Here is a 16,177-nt window from a genome sequence, read left to right as displayed (position 1 = left end):
TTTAATGAAAAACTCAGAACTCTTTAGTGTTAGTGTCCCTTGCTATTTAATTTTAACTTTGTCCCCTAGATCTGATTAATTAATTGAACACTGATTTTGATTATATGATAAATGATCAAAATGGCTTTAGTTTTTTTTTTACTAATTAATTGATCTTCTTACTTTATAGTTGATTTATTAAAATTAAATTAAAAGCTTACCAGTATACTCACCCCATGTGACTTCTTGACCTGTGACATTACTTTGTGATTTTTTTTCTTGTCCGGTTCAGACTCTCAGTCTGATCACAGTGCTGCTCCTCTCCCAGGCCTCTCTTTATATTCTTATTTTCATCATTGGTTCATTTTTTATGGAAACACCGTTGAGTGGTTCCTGGGGATAGATCTCAGCAACTGAGACTCCATCAGAATTCCAGTATGTTCACAAGGACTGGCAATTAACAGGGAATGGGCCAGAACAGAGCATGAAGGTTGGTTTCCAGAGACAGGTACAAGTTCAATGGGAAGTTACAAGCACCTATGGATGCAAAGCATCCAATACCATCAATATATTCCATTTAAGTTTTAGGAATGTCAGGGCTCCAAATCAGTATCAATATTAAGACGTTACTATACTACAAACCAGAGAGTATTCTTTCATTTGGATTTTAAAAAAAATTCTTTCACGGGATGTGGGCATCGCTGGCAAGACCAGCATTCGTTGCCCATCCCTAATTGCCCTTGAACTGAGTGACTTGCTCGGCCACTTCAGAGGGCAGTTATGAGTCAACCACATTGCTGTGGGTCTGGAGTCTCATGTAGGCCAGACCAGGTAAGGACGGCAGATTTCCTTCCCTAAAGGGCATTAGTGAATGAGATGGGTTTTTACGATAATCGATGATAGTTTCTAGGCACCATTACTGAGACTAGCTTTCAATTCCAGATTTTTATCAATTAATTTATTGAATTTAAATTCCACCAGCTGCCGTGATGGGATTTGAACCCCTGTCCCCAGGGCATTAGCCTGGGCCTCTGGATTACTCGCTCAGTGATATTGCCACTACACCACCACCTCCCATAATATCTTGAATATTGCATGGCTATGCCACCAATTGAGGGGTTGAATCAACAATTGTCAAATTTGTAAACAATCCTTGTTCCCAATGGAAAGAACTTGCATTTATATAGAGTGTTAAATTTCTCTTGCATGGAGGTTGCATAACAGCAGGCCATTTTACTCTCCATCTAATTTTCTTTTCCATTGACTTGACTGTAAAGCAGGCTGTTGATGCATGACTGCCTGTTTTATGCTCAACTAATTAAACCCCATAATGCCTTGTTCACAGAACATCTGAAAGTGCTTCACAACCAATGCAATGCTTCTGAAGTATGGTCACTGTTGTTATAGAAACAAATGTGGCAGCCAATTGCACACAACAAATGAGGTGAGGTGTTCTTGGTGGTGTCGGTTAAGGGAGGAATGTTTGGATTGGACACTGGGGGAACTCCTTGCTCATCTTTGAATAAGGATCTTTATAATCCACCTGAGCAAACATTTTAAAAGCCTAAACATGCAAGAGCACATCTAACCGCAGATGCCACTTGATGACCTTTGATAGCAAATTATGGCCCAGTAACTTTTTGAATGTGATTTAAGTTCTTTTTTTCTAGTAAAAGTCTTATACTCAAGTTAGAGGAAGTCCTGAACCCTGACAATATACAAGCTGTTCAAAAATAAATTTTCATGAAGTCATACTTGCATGCCGTGTAGAAATGCAAAATAATTATTCTGACAGGAGGACATTTAGCACTGTCATAGTTCGAGCAGAAAGCTGCCTTTGAAAGTTTAATTTGAACAGAATTGTGTCTGCTGAATGGCTGCAGTTTGGTAGTTTTCTTATGCTGCACACTAGGTTTAGAGGATATTCTGAGAGCTCTCCCTACAGCTCAGCTGGTTAAGTGCCTCACTCAGTCTGGATTTAAGCCATGTGGAAAAGGATTCTCGGGTTCGACTGCCAGTTTGTGTGCTGAGTTAGCGGGTGCCAGTGGGACCAGCAATGGAGGAGATAGTTAAGCACAAGTAAAAGAGGAATGAAATCAGCCAATTTCTTTGTCCTGATTGCTATCCAGCAGCCCTTACTAGAAAGCGACTGTGTGTGTTTCTATGTGTGTGTGTGTGTGTGTGTGTGTGTGTATAGATGCCAGGTGAGGACAGGACTGGGCTTAGGGTATGACATTGTCCATGTTTGAATGGCCTGCTGACATCATTCACCCTATAGGCACACACATGAAGGATGGTTGCATGGGTAACTTACTGGAGATGAGCAGCACCCATGGAACTGCATCCAGCATCAAGATTTATTGCAAAAGGCTGTGTGCTTACAGAATGAGACACTGACTGATGTTTCTTTCTCTTACAGCAATGAGGTGACTTCCCTAAACAGAGTTTCGCTGAAAACACCTCAGCTGGGTTGGAGATGTCTGCAGTCACAGGGGAAGTGTTTGTTCAGGTTGAATTTGACTATCAGTACACAACAAGGGATAGGATAGTCATCTCTATTAAGCAAAATGAGCAATATATTCTCATCTCAAGAACCAATGACCACTGGTGGCATGTCAAGAAGGATAACCAATCCAAACCATTCTACGTGCCGGCACATTACGTGAGGGAATTGTCTTCAGAAGGACTAGCTTCTCCTGGGGTTCAGTCCCTGAATGGATCTAATGCCATTGAAAACCAAAATGGAGGAGAGGTGAGGGAGACTGCAAGTGTATTTAAAAACTATGGTGATGTTGAGAAAGATCAGCTGCTTCACCAAGAACACCAAGGGCAGAATGTCTCCAGTTCCGATCCGATCCAGGAGAAAAAGAACCAGACCAATTCAAGTTCTACTAAGGATACGGATCCTTCATTAAATCTACTGGACAACAATAGCCCTCCGACAGTGCATGGCTCAGCAAATTCTTCAGAGAGTTCTGATGTGGCACCACATTTGCTATTGTGTTACAGTGAAGTGCACAGAGCACCTGCGAACAATAAAGAATCTGATATCCAAAAGTCCACCTCTACCAATACTTCGCAATGGCAAAGTTCCACAGTCAGGCTTCGCCCCAAAGAGAAATCTAACTATACACAAAGACTTAGCCTAGTAGGAAAGCTCACCCCAGTACACCCCAATACTATTAATCCACAAGGCCTCGATCTCAACCATAAATTCAAAATGGCAAAAGACATTATCCCATCAGAAAAGGTCAACGTACCACGAAGTGCCAGCTTTAGCCATGAGATCAGTCCCAAAAGACGTTCTTCTACAGAGATTGGGGCTATGATATTGGACCGTCCAAGAACTGCAGAAAGAAAGGACTCTGCGAAGGCTAAGTCTCTTCCAGATACACCACTTAGTGATTCTGAAAATGTTTATGAATCAATACCAGACCTACCAAAGTCAAAGAAAGGAGAGACCCACAGTTCACCAAAGGTATGTATGCACAGAGAAGATGTTGTATATTGGTGCTACTAGGAGTTAGGTTTGATTCCTTTAGCTTGTAGAGATCATTGAATCTCTGTAAGGTTTTAAACAGTAACTCATTTATTACTTTCAGGAACTATTTACACTTTCTCTTAAGCATGTCTAACTCACTGCTGACATTATGCTGTTTCTCCTTCTTGGGTCTTTCCCACATGAGATCTTTGACATCATCACAGTTGGAGGTGTTACTCACACAGTCCCAAACATTAACTCTTGCAGACCCTTATACTGCAGGAGAGTACAAAAATGCATTTGTGAGTGGGTTTGTTTGTGTGTTTTTGTCTGTCTATTTGTGGAGGGCACGAGTCAATCATTCATAACCCTTTTCCTTCTCATTGTGCTTTTCACCTTTTAGTCATCTTTTCTGTTTTACCCAGCTTTTATTTTCATCGTCATTTTAGTTTATTTTGTCAGTTCTTTCCCGTTTCTGTGCTCTGAATCCCAGTCTAATCTCTCCTGGCAACAGTACCATGGAGATTTGCTTCAGCTTTGGGTTTTGGGCGGTATTCGTTACGCTTGTCTAAAAGTCCCATTCAATAAGATCATGACTTATCTGATTGTGGCCTTAACTCCACTTTCCTGCCTGTCACCTCCTCCCCCCACCCCCCAACCCCTCAAAACCCTTGATTTCCTTGTCAATCAAAAATCTGTCTAACTCAGCCTTGAATATGCTCAATTATCCAACCCCAACTGCTTGCTGAGGAAGAAAATTCCAAACACTAACAACCGAGAAGAAATTCCTCCTCATCTCGGTCTTGAATGGGAGACCCCTTAATTTGAAACTGTGTCCCCTAGTTCTGGATTCCCCCACGAGCATTCTCTCAGCATCTACCCTGTCAAGCCCCCTCAGAATCTTATATGTTTCAATTAGATCACCTCGCAATCTTCTAAACTCCAATAAATATAGGCCCAACCTGCTCAACGTTTCCTCATAAGACAACCCCTTCATCCCAGGAATCAGCATCATGAGCCTTTTTTGAACTGCCTCCAATGCAATTATGTCCCTCCTTAAATAAGGAGACCAAAACTGTATACAGGTGCGGTCTCACCAATGCCCTGTGCAGTTGTAGCAAGATTTCCTTACTTTTATACTCCATCTCCCTTGCAATAAAGGCCAACATACCATTTGCCTTCCCAATTATTTGCTGTACCTGCATGCTAACGTTTGTGATTCATGTACAAGGACTCCCAGGGCCCTCTGTACCGCAGCATTCTGCAGTCTCTACGTTTCAATAATCTGCTTTTCTGTTCTTTGCGCCAAAGTGCACAACTCACATTTTCACACATTATACTCCATCTGCCAAGATTTTGCCCATTCACTTAACCTATCTATATCCCTTTGGAGATACTCTTTGTATCCTCCTCACAACTTACTTTCCTACCTATCTGCATATCGCCAGCAATTTTGGCTACAATTCACTCGGTTCCTTCATCCAAGTCATTCATATAGTTCGTCAACAGTTGATGCCCCATCACTGATCCCTGTGGCACTCCATTAGTTACAGTTTGCGATCCTGAAAATGACCCATTTATGCCAACTCTCTGTTGGGATTGCAACTCCAAACTGATGGAAATGTTGTATGACATTTTAAGAAGTTGATGGAAACTGATAAATTTATACTTGAATTATTCCTCAACCAATTGCATCGGAAACAGATTCAATTTTCATTTGTCTTACATGAAGGATGTTGCTGTGCCCAGAATTTCCACCACAGGGCTTCAAGGTAGTTCAATATAGGCAGCACTCGGAGGCTTCAAGGTAGTTCAATATAGGCAGCACTCGGAGGTGTTTTTGAGAGATTTGATAAAGGGATATCTGAATGCAAGGCTTTCTGACTTCTGTTTTGCTTTCATTCCTCTTTTAATAACCCTCTCTCTGTTTTTTTTGTTTTTGTGGGAGTCACTGCCCATCCGTAATTGCCATTTCAGAGGGCATTTTTTATGAGTCAACCACATTGCTATGGGTCTAGGCCAGATTTCCTTCCCTAAAGGACATTAGTGAACCAGATGGGTTTTTTAAAACATTCAACAATGGTTGAATGGTCACCATTAGGCTAACTTTTAATTCTAGATTTATTAATTGAATTCAAGTTCCACCATCTGCTGGGTGGGATTTGAACCCATGTCCTCAGAGCATTAGCCTGGGCTCTGGATTGCTAGTCTAGTGATATTACCACTATGCCACCACCTCTGTGCTCACTATGCCACCACCTCCCCGGTTGTGTGCTCACATTGCACTTCAGAGGCGGAACTGAGCTGACCTGAACCAAGAGCCCAGCTATAACTGGCTGATGGGCTGTGCGTTACTGTAAGGTGAGGTTAGGCTTTCTAACAACCTGTACCTCTCCAAGCTGCAATGCTGTCCCAGTGCAACACATTCCATGTCCTCCAGCTGCGGTAAAACCTGACTGTTGGAGTATAAGCATGTGAATGACTCTTTATGGTGGAGAATAGGACTAGAGTCTCTACACTGTGAATGTTGAGCACTGACTGACTGAGAGCTGAACAATGGTACAATTGATGAATTAAAAAAGGCTGCATTTTAGTGACACCATAGGCTGAGTTTTCAAAACAGGGTTGGGAACACGAAGCCCAGATAATATCTGGGTCCTGACCCCGCGCCTGAGCTGTGTCGCTAAGGCAATGCGATCTCCAAATGTTAGTACCCTAATTGGGCAGGAGCGAGCTTGGCATTAAGAATCTGCAGGAGGCAGGTGCTGCCTGCAGAGCGTGAGTCTCAAAGACAAGCGGCAGCCAAGGTGGGGCCTGCTGCTGCCTTGCCAATGAGAGCAGGCAGCTCCTTCGAGGGCTAGCGGAATGAAGAGGTGAGGCAGCGCTTCTAGAATTTTAAAAATATATCCTGCGCTTGGTCCGGCGCAACATCCCTGTGGACCCAAAACATTTCATCGTGCAGAAATAAAGTTTGTCCTTTGCTCACTGTAAGCCTGACAGCTGTGCACTATCGTACACCAGACAGGTCGGGTTCACTGGAATTGCCATTGAAAATTACAGTGCGGATCCTCTGGCCCCTTAACAAGCTCCTTCATGGATTTAATGGGCCCTTAATTGGAGGCGAATGGCTTCCCCGTTCCCTCTCCCCCACCCTCACATTGAAAATTTTGGACTGTCCCAGAGGCATCAGATTCTGGAGACGACCTCCAGGACCACAATTTTCAAACTGCACTGTACCAGATCCCCACCCTGTGGCCCTTTGAAAATCTGGCTCCCCAAGTCCTGATCAGAATGGAGGTGGTTCTCTAGTTTGGGGCTGCTAGAGATTGCACTGCTATAGGTGACTGGGATTGATTTTACACAGTGACTTGTGTTACGACCAGGTAAGAAAGGGGTCTAGGGTTCCCTCTTAGCCTTCATCTGGTCTTATCGTAACAGGGTTTATTTTTAAACACACTGTTTTTAGCTCCCCCTTGGTGAATACTTGTTCACTGCTTTCCAATTATAAGGCAAAGAAACCAGCCAAACAGTTTTTCTTAGGTTTAAAGAAGAAAGGTTGAAATTTATTAAACTTAAACATAAACTCTAATTCGGTTAACACCTATGGATACATGACGCGCCCACGCTAGCCTGCATACGCGATACATGCATGCAGATAGAGACAGAAAAGAGAAGAATAAATAAAGTGGAAAAGCTTCAGGCAATATCAGAAGATGGTTTTGGTTACTGTTCTTCAAACTCGCTGTACAGTCCTTGATTGTCGGTAGGTCTTGCATTTTGTTGGGGCCCAGTATTCTTCTTAAACCTTGTTCGATGTGGAAGGCTTTTCTCTCTTGAGTGTCACGTGTCCTCAGATGGTCCAAAGGCTTGTGAGAAAGAGATGGGAGCAGACAGGAGAGGTCTTCTCATTCCAGGAGCAAACAGTCTTTTTCAGAGTAGAAACTCTTAGTACAATTCAGAAAAACCCAGGCGCCAAGCATGTTAGCCATGTGACTAGCTGGTCTGATCATGTCTGTTTGTGGGTTCAGCCATGTTAGCAGTCATCCTGGAATGTGAGCTCCCTCACCTTCAATGTCTGGTGCTCAAAGTCCATTGTGGGTTAATTTGGAGCAGGGAATAGCGCTTTGTCCCCCCAAGCACTGTCTGTTAGTTTGAAAATGTTTCTTCTAGCCAATTATCCAGCACCAGTTTAAAATCAATGTTCATATAACAAAATTAATATGCCTCATTCTTAGCAGGTGAGGGTCTGCATGACATTTTTATCCTATATCTATCCTCCACTAACTGCATTTTGTTCAAGAAATAATCCTTTTATTGGGAGACTTTGTTGTAATTTTGGTCATGAGTTCTGTTTGCTGTCATTCGTAGACACTCTGTTTAGATCGACTGTTTGCTTTAAGATAGGCTTAAAGTTCCACTTTGCCTCCAACTCATTGGTAACTCAGTGGTGTTAACACTCACTGCGACTTTAAAAAACGAAGCTTTTTTCTGGCTGAGAACTTTCACCCCTCTCCCAGTGTGTTGTTACATTAAAAGATCATTTTCTCACTGCTATTTCTTAAAGGGGAATGTTCTAGTTGACATGTTGATCGGAGCACGGTGCAGATGAGGATGCTTAGAAATGTGGGATACAACAAAATAGTATCAACAAAGAAAAAATATGTTGGAATTACAATTTTAAAACAGGGTGACTGCTGTTTAGTCACAAGACCGCAAGATAATTATGGATGAGGAAGGCCTTTGGCCCACCTTCGTTCATGTATCCAATCTCCCCATTGCACTATCCAATTAGTTCTTAAATGAATCCCTGGTGTCTGCTCCACTACTCTACGTGAGAGTCCATTCTAAGTGTTGAGCACTTTCTGTGTGAAGAAAAACATCCTGATCTTGGTCCTACATTTGCCTTTTACTATTTTGAAGATGAGTCTCCTTGTCTTACTTTCCCAATTTAGTTTGAAGTAATTTTCAGGATTTCCATTCTCTTTCTACCTTATAATTGTATAAAGTAACCTATTGGGTGCCTTCTATCCAGTCCTATTGGCCTAGATTTAAATCAGGTCCCAGACAGACCAGGGTCCATTAGGATGTGAAGGCTTTAGAGAGGTGTAGAAAAGATTTACGAGGGATGAGGGACTTCAGTTACATTCAGTTAAGATAGTTTGGAGAAGTTGGGGTTGTTCTCCTTAGAGAAGAGAAGGTTGAGAGGAGATTTGATAGAGATGTTCAAAATCATGAGAGGTCTAGACAGAGTGGATAGAAACTATACCCATTGGCGGAAGGGACGAGAACCAGAGGACACAGATTTAAGGTGATTGACAAAAGAATCAATGACGACGTTCGAAAAAATGTATTTTACGTAGCCAGTGGTTAGGATCTGGAATGCACTCTTGAGAGTGTGGTGAGGCAGATTCAAGTGTGGCTTTCAAAAGAGAATTGGTTAAGCACCTGAAGAAAAAAATTGCAGGGCTATGGAAAAAGGGCGGGGGAGTGGGACTAGCTGAGTTGCTCTCATACAGAGCCAGCACGCACTTGACTGGCCGAATAGCCTCCTTCTGTACTGTAACCATTCTATGATTCTATTGCATACCCAGTTCTCAACTCTAGCTTTCTTAGTGTGCATTTCTGTGCAGACCAGCTTGTTATTACCTCCTTCTGAAGGGGCCCTTAACAATTGTCTCAAAGTAATTATAAATCATAACAGTGTAGTTCATTCTTCTGGCTTCATTATTCTGGTACTGCATTCTGGAGAAATTCAAGATGACATAACATTTGCTCACCACCAAGGGAGTGCCATTTCCTCCTGACCAAGCTGTTGTGGACGAGGGTCTGTAATCATACCGCAACTGTCAAAATTTACGATTTTTTGAGCTCCGCTAGGAAACAACATAGTAAAACTACTGTTCTGGAAATTATGAATTTAATAACTAGTATTATTTGCTACTCACTTAGGGATTCCTGTCGTAAAACAGCTACAGCGACCCGGGTTCAGTTCTGGGTATTGCCTGTGCGGAGTTTGCAAGTTCTCCCTGTGATCGCGTGGGTTTCCGCTGGGTGCTCCGGTTTCCTCCCACAGCCAAAGACTTGCAGGTTGTTAGGTAAATTGACCATTGTAAATTGCCCCTAGTGTAGGTAGGTGGTAGGAGAATGGTGGGAATGTGGCAGGGAATATGGGATTAATGCAGGATTAGTGTAAATGGGTGGTTGTTGGTCGGCACAGACTCGTTGGGCCGAAGGGCCTGTTTCAGTGCTGTATCTCTAAATAAAGTAAAATAAAAATAAAAACCATATTTAAAGTACAAAATTTCTTTGTTGCAGTAGCTCTTCAACTTTACTCAGAGATTATTTAAATGTTTTAAGAGCATGGCTTTCATGTTTACGCCCTCAGAACATTTAAACTTTGCCAATAGAGAGTAGTATGTGTATACATGTGTACAGAGTTCACTCCCCTGGATCTGCTACTCCCCACTACACCCAGCAAGTTTAAACAAGGGAGTGCCATCTGCAAGCTATAAATTGACCTCCGAATGCAATTATGTCCATTAACAGGATAGGAACAACTGAAAACCCCCTGTTAGTATTCCTGTGTATATTCTACAATGGACCTTTTGTTTAGGAAGAAAACATCATTTGTAACTAAATTGTAAAGTTTGCAGATGATACCAAACTAGGAGGGGCAGTGGAATCAGCTGAGAAATTGCGAAATGAGTTGGACAAAATATGCAAGTGATCAGAAATTTAAAGCAGACACGGAGAAAGTTCTACACATAGAAGGGAAAAGACAAGTGTGGTGTATGAATAGTGCTGAAATAGCTTGACACAATGCTAAAACAGAACTAGGAATGTTAGTAGATTTAACACAAACCATGTCTAACCAATAGGTAGCAGCAATCAACAAGACAATTGGATGTTGAGCTATATGGACCTAACAGTGGAATACAAATCAGCAGTGGTTGTGATCGTACTTTAAAGTGCTCTGGTCAGACCGTACCTTGAATACCACATCCAGTTCTGGTGACCAAGAAATAAGACAGACGTTCAAGTGCTGTAGATAGTGTGGAAAAGAGCCACACGGCTGATTCCCAGTGCCAGGGGTCGAAGGTTGGACATGACCCATTGAAGGAGCAGGCTTGTTGGGCAGAATGACCTTTTCTTTTCCATAGTTTCTTAAACTGCTTTTATATTCACCCAGTACATACAGACAACAGGACAAACCAGCTAAAATTTTCAGCTTTTATAAGACCAGCAGCTAGGGGAACTGTTTTTAGCTGGATCTTCCAGACTGTTATGGGTGTCCAGCAGCAGCAAACCTCCTGTAGATTTACACTGGAACAGATGGTAATTACTGATGGAAAATTATGATTATCTAAGCTGATACTTTCATTGTCAGCCTTTGCTCACTGTTAGCACTCTTGCTTCTGACTCGGAAGGTCAAGGGTTCAAGACCAGACCAGAGACTTAAGTGTAAAATCTAGACTGACTGAGGGAGTGTTGTACTGTCAGAGGTGCTGCATTTTGATGAAAGGTTAAACTTGGGCCTCATTTGCTCTCTCAAGTAGACATAAAAGATCCTACGTCGCTATTTTGAAGAGGAGCAGGGGAGTTCTCCCTGGTGTCCTGGCTAGTGTTTAACTGTCAACCAACATCACAAAAAAAAAAGATTATCTGTCCATTATCGTATTTCCTATACTACAACTACACTTCATTGGCTGTAGAACGCACTACATAAATGCAAGTTCTTTCGTCTCTTCAGGAGAGCAGGATTGTCCTCAAAGGGACCCATACGTGCAGTTCCTGTGTTGGTTCACTGGGGGGAGCCGTTGCATGATCCTCCTGAGACTGGATGGCCTCCCATTGTAAGTGAGGCCTTTCCTGCAGGTGTAAGTTAAACAGAGATTGAACCTTGGCCTGTGCTTTCCACAGGAAATTAGATATATGTAATAAAAACAGAATTTCACTTAGTCTTCATAACCCACTCGCCTTGAACTTTCAGCTCTCAGGTTTGGAGTAATGTATCTACCTATTTTCCACAGCCTTTATTTAATTTTAAAAAAATTTTCCTTCAAGTTGCTTTCTCACTTGCATAAATGTCTTTGCAATATCATTTGATTTTCAGGACGAATTCAACCTGAGTAAAGAAAAAAAAGAAACATTTGCATTTATATAGCACCTTTTATGACCAAAGCGTTTTATAACCAATAAAGTACTTTGGAAGTGTAGTTGCTATTCTAATAGAGGAAACACAGCAGTTAATTTGCAAAATCCCACAAATAACAATGAGGTAACAAACAAATAATCTGTTTTAGTGATGTTGGTTGAGGGATAAATATTGCCCAGAACACTAGGGAGAATTCCACTTCTCTTTTTGAAATAGTAACATGGGATCTTTTGCTTCCACCTGAGAGGGCAGGTGGGGTCTCAGTTTAATGTCTCATCTGATGGCTGCACTTCTGGCAGTGCCGCATTCCCTCAGTACTGCACTGGGTGTGCTGAATTTTGTGGTGCCAGCGAGGCTCCCGGCGCCGGGCCGAAAAGGCTGGGAGAATCCCACCTTGGCCATTTGGAGCCACCCAGCATGATTCTACGGTGCCTGAGAAATTAACTGCCCAGTGCCGGATCCCTGTCCTTTTAAAGACAGGGTCCTGCCTCCAAGAGCTGCTGGTCAATTACAGGGCCAGCAGCTCGGTAGTATCGGCAGTGCCCCTGGGAGCAGTGGGCACTGCCAGTACTGCAGAGGCCTTGGATCCAGGCCCAGCGCTGGAGACCCAGATCCCAGGTATGGAGGCGGCTGTTTGAGGGTAATTCAACATCTGACATGTGGGAGTCTTTCAAACGTCAGCTGATTAGAATCCAGGACCAGCATGTTCCTGTGAGGAAGAAAGACAAGTTTGGCAAGTTTCGGGAAGTTTGGATAACACAGGATATTGTGAGCCTAGTCAAAAAGAAAAAGGAAGCATTTGTAAAGGCTAGGAACAGATGAAGCACTTGAGGAATATAATGACAGTAGGAAGGAACTTAAGCAAGGAATTAGGAGGGCTAAAAGGGGTCATGAAAAGTCATTGGCAAACAGGATTAAGGAAAATCCCAAGGCTTTTTATACGAATATAAAGAGCAAGAGGGTAACCAGGGAAAGGGTTGGCCCACTCAAGGACAGAGATGGGAATCTATGTGTGGAGCCAGAGGAAATGGGCGAGGTGCTAAATGAGTACTTTGCATCAGTATTCACCAAAGAGAAGGATTTGGTGGATGATGAGCCTAGGGAAGGGAGTGTAGATAGTCTCACTCATCTCATTATCAAAAAGGAGGAGGTGTTGGGTGTCTTGCAAAGCATTAAGGTAGATAAATCCCCAGGGCCTGATGGGATCTACCCCAGAATACTGAGGGAGGCAAGGGAAGAAATTGCTGGGGCCTTGACAGAAATCTTTGCATCCTCATTGGCTACAGGTGAGATCCCAGAGGACTGGAGAATAGCCAATGTTGTGCCTTTGTTTAAGAAGGGTGGCAAGGATAATCCAGGAAATTATAGGCCAGTGAGCCTTACGTCAGTGGTAGGGAAACTATTAGAGAGGATTATTCGGGACAGGATTTACTCCCATTTGGAAACAAACGAACTTATTAGCGAGAGACAGCATGGTTTTGTGAAGGGAAGGTCGTGTCTTACTAATTTGATTGAGTTTTTTGAGGAAGTGACGAAGACGATTGATGAAGGAAGGGCAGTGGATGTTATCTACATGGACTTTAGTAAAGCCTTTGACAAGGTCCCACATGGCAGACTGGTACCAAAGGTGAAGTCACACGGGATCAGAGGTGAGCTGGCAAGATGGATACAGAACTGACTCGGTCATAGAAGACAGAGGGTATCAGTGGATGGGTGTTTTTCTGAATGGAGGGATGTGACTAATGGTGTTCCGCAGGGATCAGTGCTGGGACCTTTGCTGTTTGTAGTATATATAAATGATTTGGAGGAAAATGTAGCTGGTCTGATTAGTAAGTTTGCGGACGACACAAAGATTGGTGGAGTTGCGGATAATGATGAGGATTGTCAGAGGATACAGCAGGATATAGATCGGTTGGAGACTTGGGCGGAGAAATGGCAGATGGAGTTTAATCCGGACAAATGTGAGATAATGCATTTTGGAAGGTCTAATGCAGGTGGGAGGTATACAATAAATGGCAGAACCCTTAGGAGTATTGACAGGCAGAGAGATCTGGGCGTACAGGTCCACAGGTCACTGAAAGTGGCAACGCAGGTGGATAAGGTAGTCAAGAAGGCATACGGCATGCTTGCCTTCATCGGTCGGGGCATAGAGTATAAAAATTGGCAAGTCATGTTGCAGCTGTACAGAACCTTAGTTAGGCACACTTAGAATATTGCGTGAAATTCTGGTCGCCACACTACCAGAAGAACGTGGAGGCTTTGGAGAGGATACAGAGGAGGTTTACCAGGATGTTGCCTGGTCTGGAGGGCATTAGCTATGAGGAGAGGTTGGAAAAACTCTGATTGTTTTCACTGGAACGACGGAGGTGGAGGGGCGACATGATAGAGATTTACAAAGTTATGAGCGGCATGGACAGAGTGGATAGTCAAAAGCTTTTTCCCAGGGTGGAAGAGTCAGTTACTGGGGGACATAGGTTTAAGGTGCGAGGGGCAAAGTTTAGAGGAGATGTGCGAGGCAAGTTTTTTACACAGAGGGTGGTGAGTGCCTGGAACATGCTGCCGGGGGAGGTGGTGGAAGCAGGTACGATAGCGACGTTTAAGAGACATCTTGACAAATATATGAATAGGAAGGGAATAGAGGGATATGGGCACCGGAAATGCAGAAGGTGTTAGTTTAGGCAGGCATCAAGATCGGCGCAGGCTTGGAGGACCGAATGGACTGTTCCTGTGCTGTACTGTTCTTTGTTCTTTGTTATGTGAGACGGGGTCACGTGGGCCTGTCCGGCAGGCCCTGGCAATTGTCGGGTGGAGGGTGGACATTGAGTAAAGGGAGATGGGGGTCAAACGAGGTGAGTTGCTTGCTGGCAAGGGCCCCTCTGTGGGCCACAGATTGCCCAAGGGGGAGGGACCTGCCCCACCAGGCTCGCAGGGAGGTTGCCTCATTGTACTGGGTGACCTCCCCGCATGGAGGAGGCCCCCACACTACCAGCTGCTGACTTGATACTAATGATGGGGAGAAAAGTCCCTTAATTAGCTGTTAATAGGCCTCCTAAGGCCTCTGGGCAGGAAGGCTGTCTTCGGTCTATCCCGCCCCTGACTAAATTGCAGTGCAACGGGAGGGCTGAGCCATCTGCCCCCCAGCTCCCATTGCAGTTCTATGGACCCCAACCCCCACCCTCCCAAACCCCGCCTTCTCGCCCATTTCCGGAGGGGCCATAATATTCAGCCCGGTGTATCAGCCTAGATGTTGTGCTCAAGTCTCTAAATTGGAACTGTGAACTCGTGATTTTATCACTCAGAGGTGGGAGTACTACCAAGGCAGAGACTTACATGGAACTAATGGGTTGAGTTTTCACACTGGATGGCTTTTGAAGTGAACATTGATTAATGTCAAAATGCATTAAATTCTGACAGGATGTCCAACATATTCCATCTGTTTAATCACTGGTTAATTTACATAGGTTTTGCATAACTGAAAGAAAGGGCAACATGTGATTATGCTGCTCGCTCCACATCCTCAGGATGCTGCAAAGGGTTTTACAGCCAATGGAATACTAAGATGGATAAAAACTGGCAGAGCTAACATGTTGAACAGAACTTGAATCTCACTGGGAAGAATAAACAATTACTGCAGGTGTGCTGTGGAAGGATTGTCAGATTTGCCTAATGACACAGATCTTTTTGTGATTTAGTTCATCTGTTATCACTTTCCCTCCAAAGTAAATATTGTGAAAAGATTCTGATTTTGTTTTTGAAGTACAGTATGCATCCATGTGCTGAGCAATTACTCACTGACTCAGAGAACCGTGCCTTCAGAGATCCATGACCTGGGAAATTCCTAAAGGCGTTGTCATTCAGGAATTTCTGACTTCTATCTGAATTATTGAAGCGAGGAATTCTACAAAAAGGCCTTGTAGACCAATGATTCAGTGAGCCTTACCAACTGGGAAGGGCCAGGTTCGCTGCCTGATACCTGAGTTTCTAGAACTTTACAGCACAGAAGGCCATTTGTCCCACTGGGCTTCTACTATGCCAGTTCTTTGGAAAGAGCTGTCTATCCTATAAGTGTCACCGAGTGTCTGTCCATTACTTAGGTTGAATTCACCCTTAAAACCGAATGGTATTATGAAGATAGTTATTTAGAGTTAGCACAGCTGCAGCCGGGGTTGTACAGCTAACTTCCCTTAGGGAGTCGTGACGTATTCTTGCTTATTATCCAGTAGTGCTAGAAACAACTAGTGTGTTGATGCAGGGTGAAGATAAGATCTGGCTTGACTGTGGTAATCACTCATAGCCCCCACAGCCTGCCAAAGGTCACAAACTCGGCTAGCACATGAAGAACAGCCAGTTGTGCAAGAGATGGGACCCACTGCCCGTGGAAGCACACCTCAACATTAGGCAGTGCCATCAGGACAGGAAGGGAGAAAATGGACAGATAAACAAATGGGGCAGAGGAAATGACTGTGGACTTGCCAATACCTCTACTGGGCAGAATATAACATGGATTTAAATAAATGATGGGTAGGAAATTGGAACGCAAGAAATAGGAGCAGCAGTAAGCC

At 43.5% G+C, this 16,177-nt stretch overlaps 1 protein-coding gene across 1 annotated transcript in view; it reads left to right on the top strand.

The window, feature by feature from the left end:
• Window positions 1–16,177, top strand: part of LOC137348065 (rho GTPase-activating protein 27-like) — a 212,896-nt gene that overhangs the window by 58,678 nt on the left and 138,041 nt on the right. The window contains exon 3 of the mRNA XM_068013210.1: window positions 2,399–3,457. Coding sequence (XP_067869311.1) covers window positions 2,456–3,457 — 1,002 coding nt within the window. The 5' untranslated portion in view covers window positions 2,399–2,455. The remainder of the gene's footprint in view (window positions 1–2,398; window positions 3,458–16,177) is intronic.

The sequence above is a fragment of the Heterodontus francisci genome, chromosome 33 (assembly GCF_036365525.1).
Source record: "Heterodontus francisci isolate sHetFra1 chromosome 33, sHetFra1.hap1, whole genome shotgun sequence".
NCBI lineage: Eukaryota > Metazoa > Chordata > Chondrichthyes > Heterodontiformes > Heterodontidae > Heterodontus > Heterodontus francisci.
This window is presented reverse-complemented; position numbering and strand designations above follow the sequence as displayed.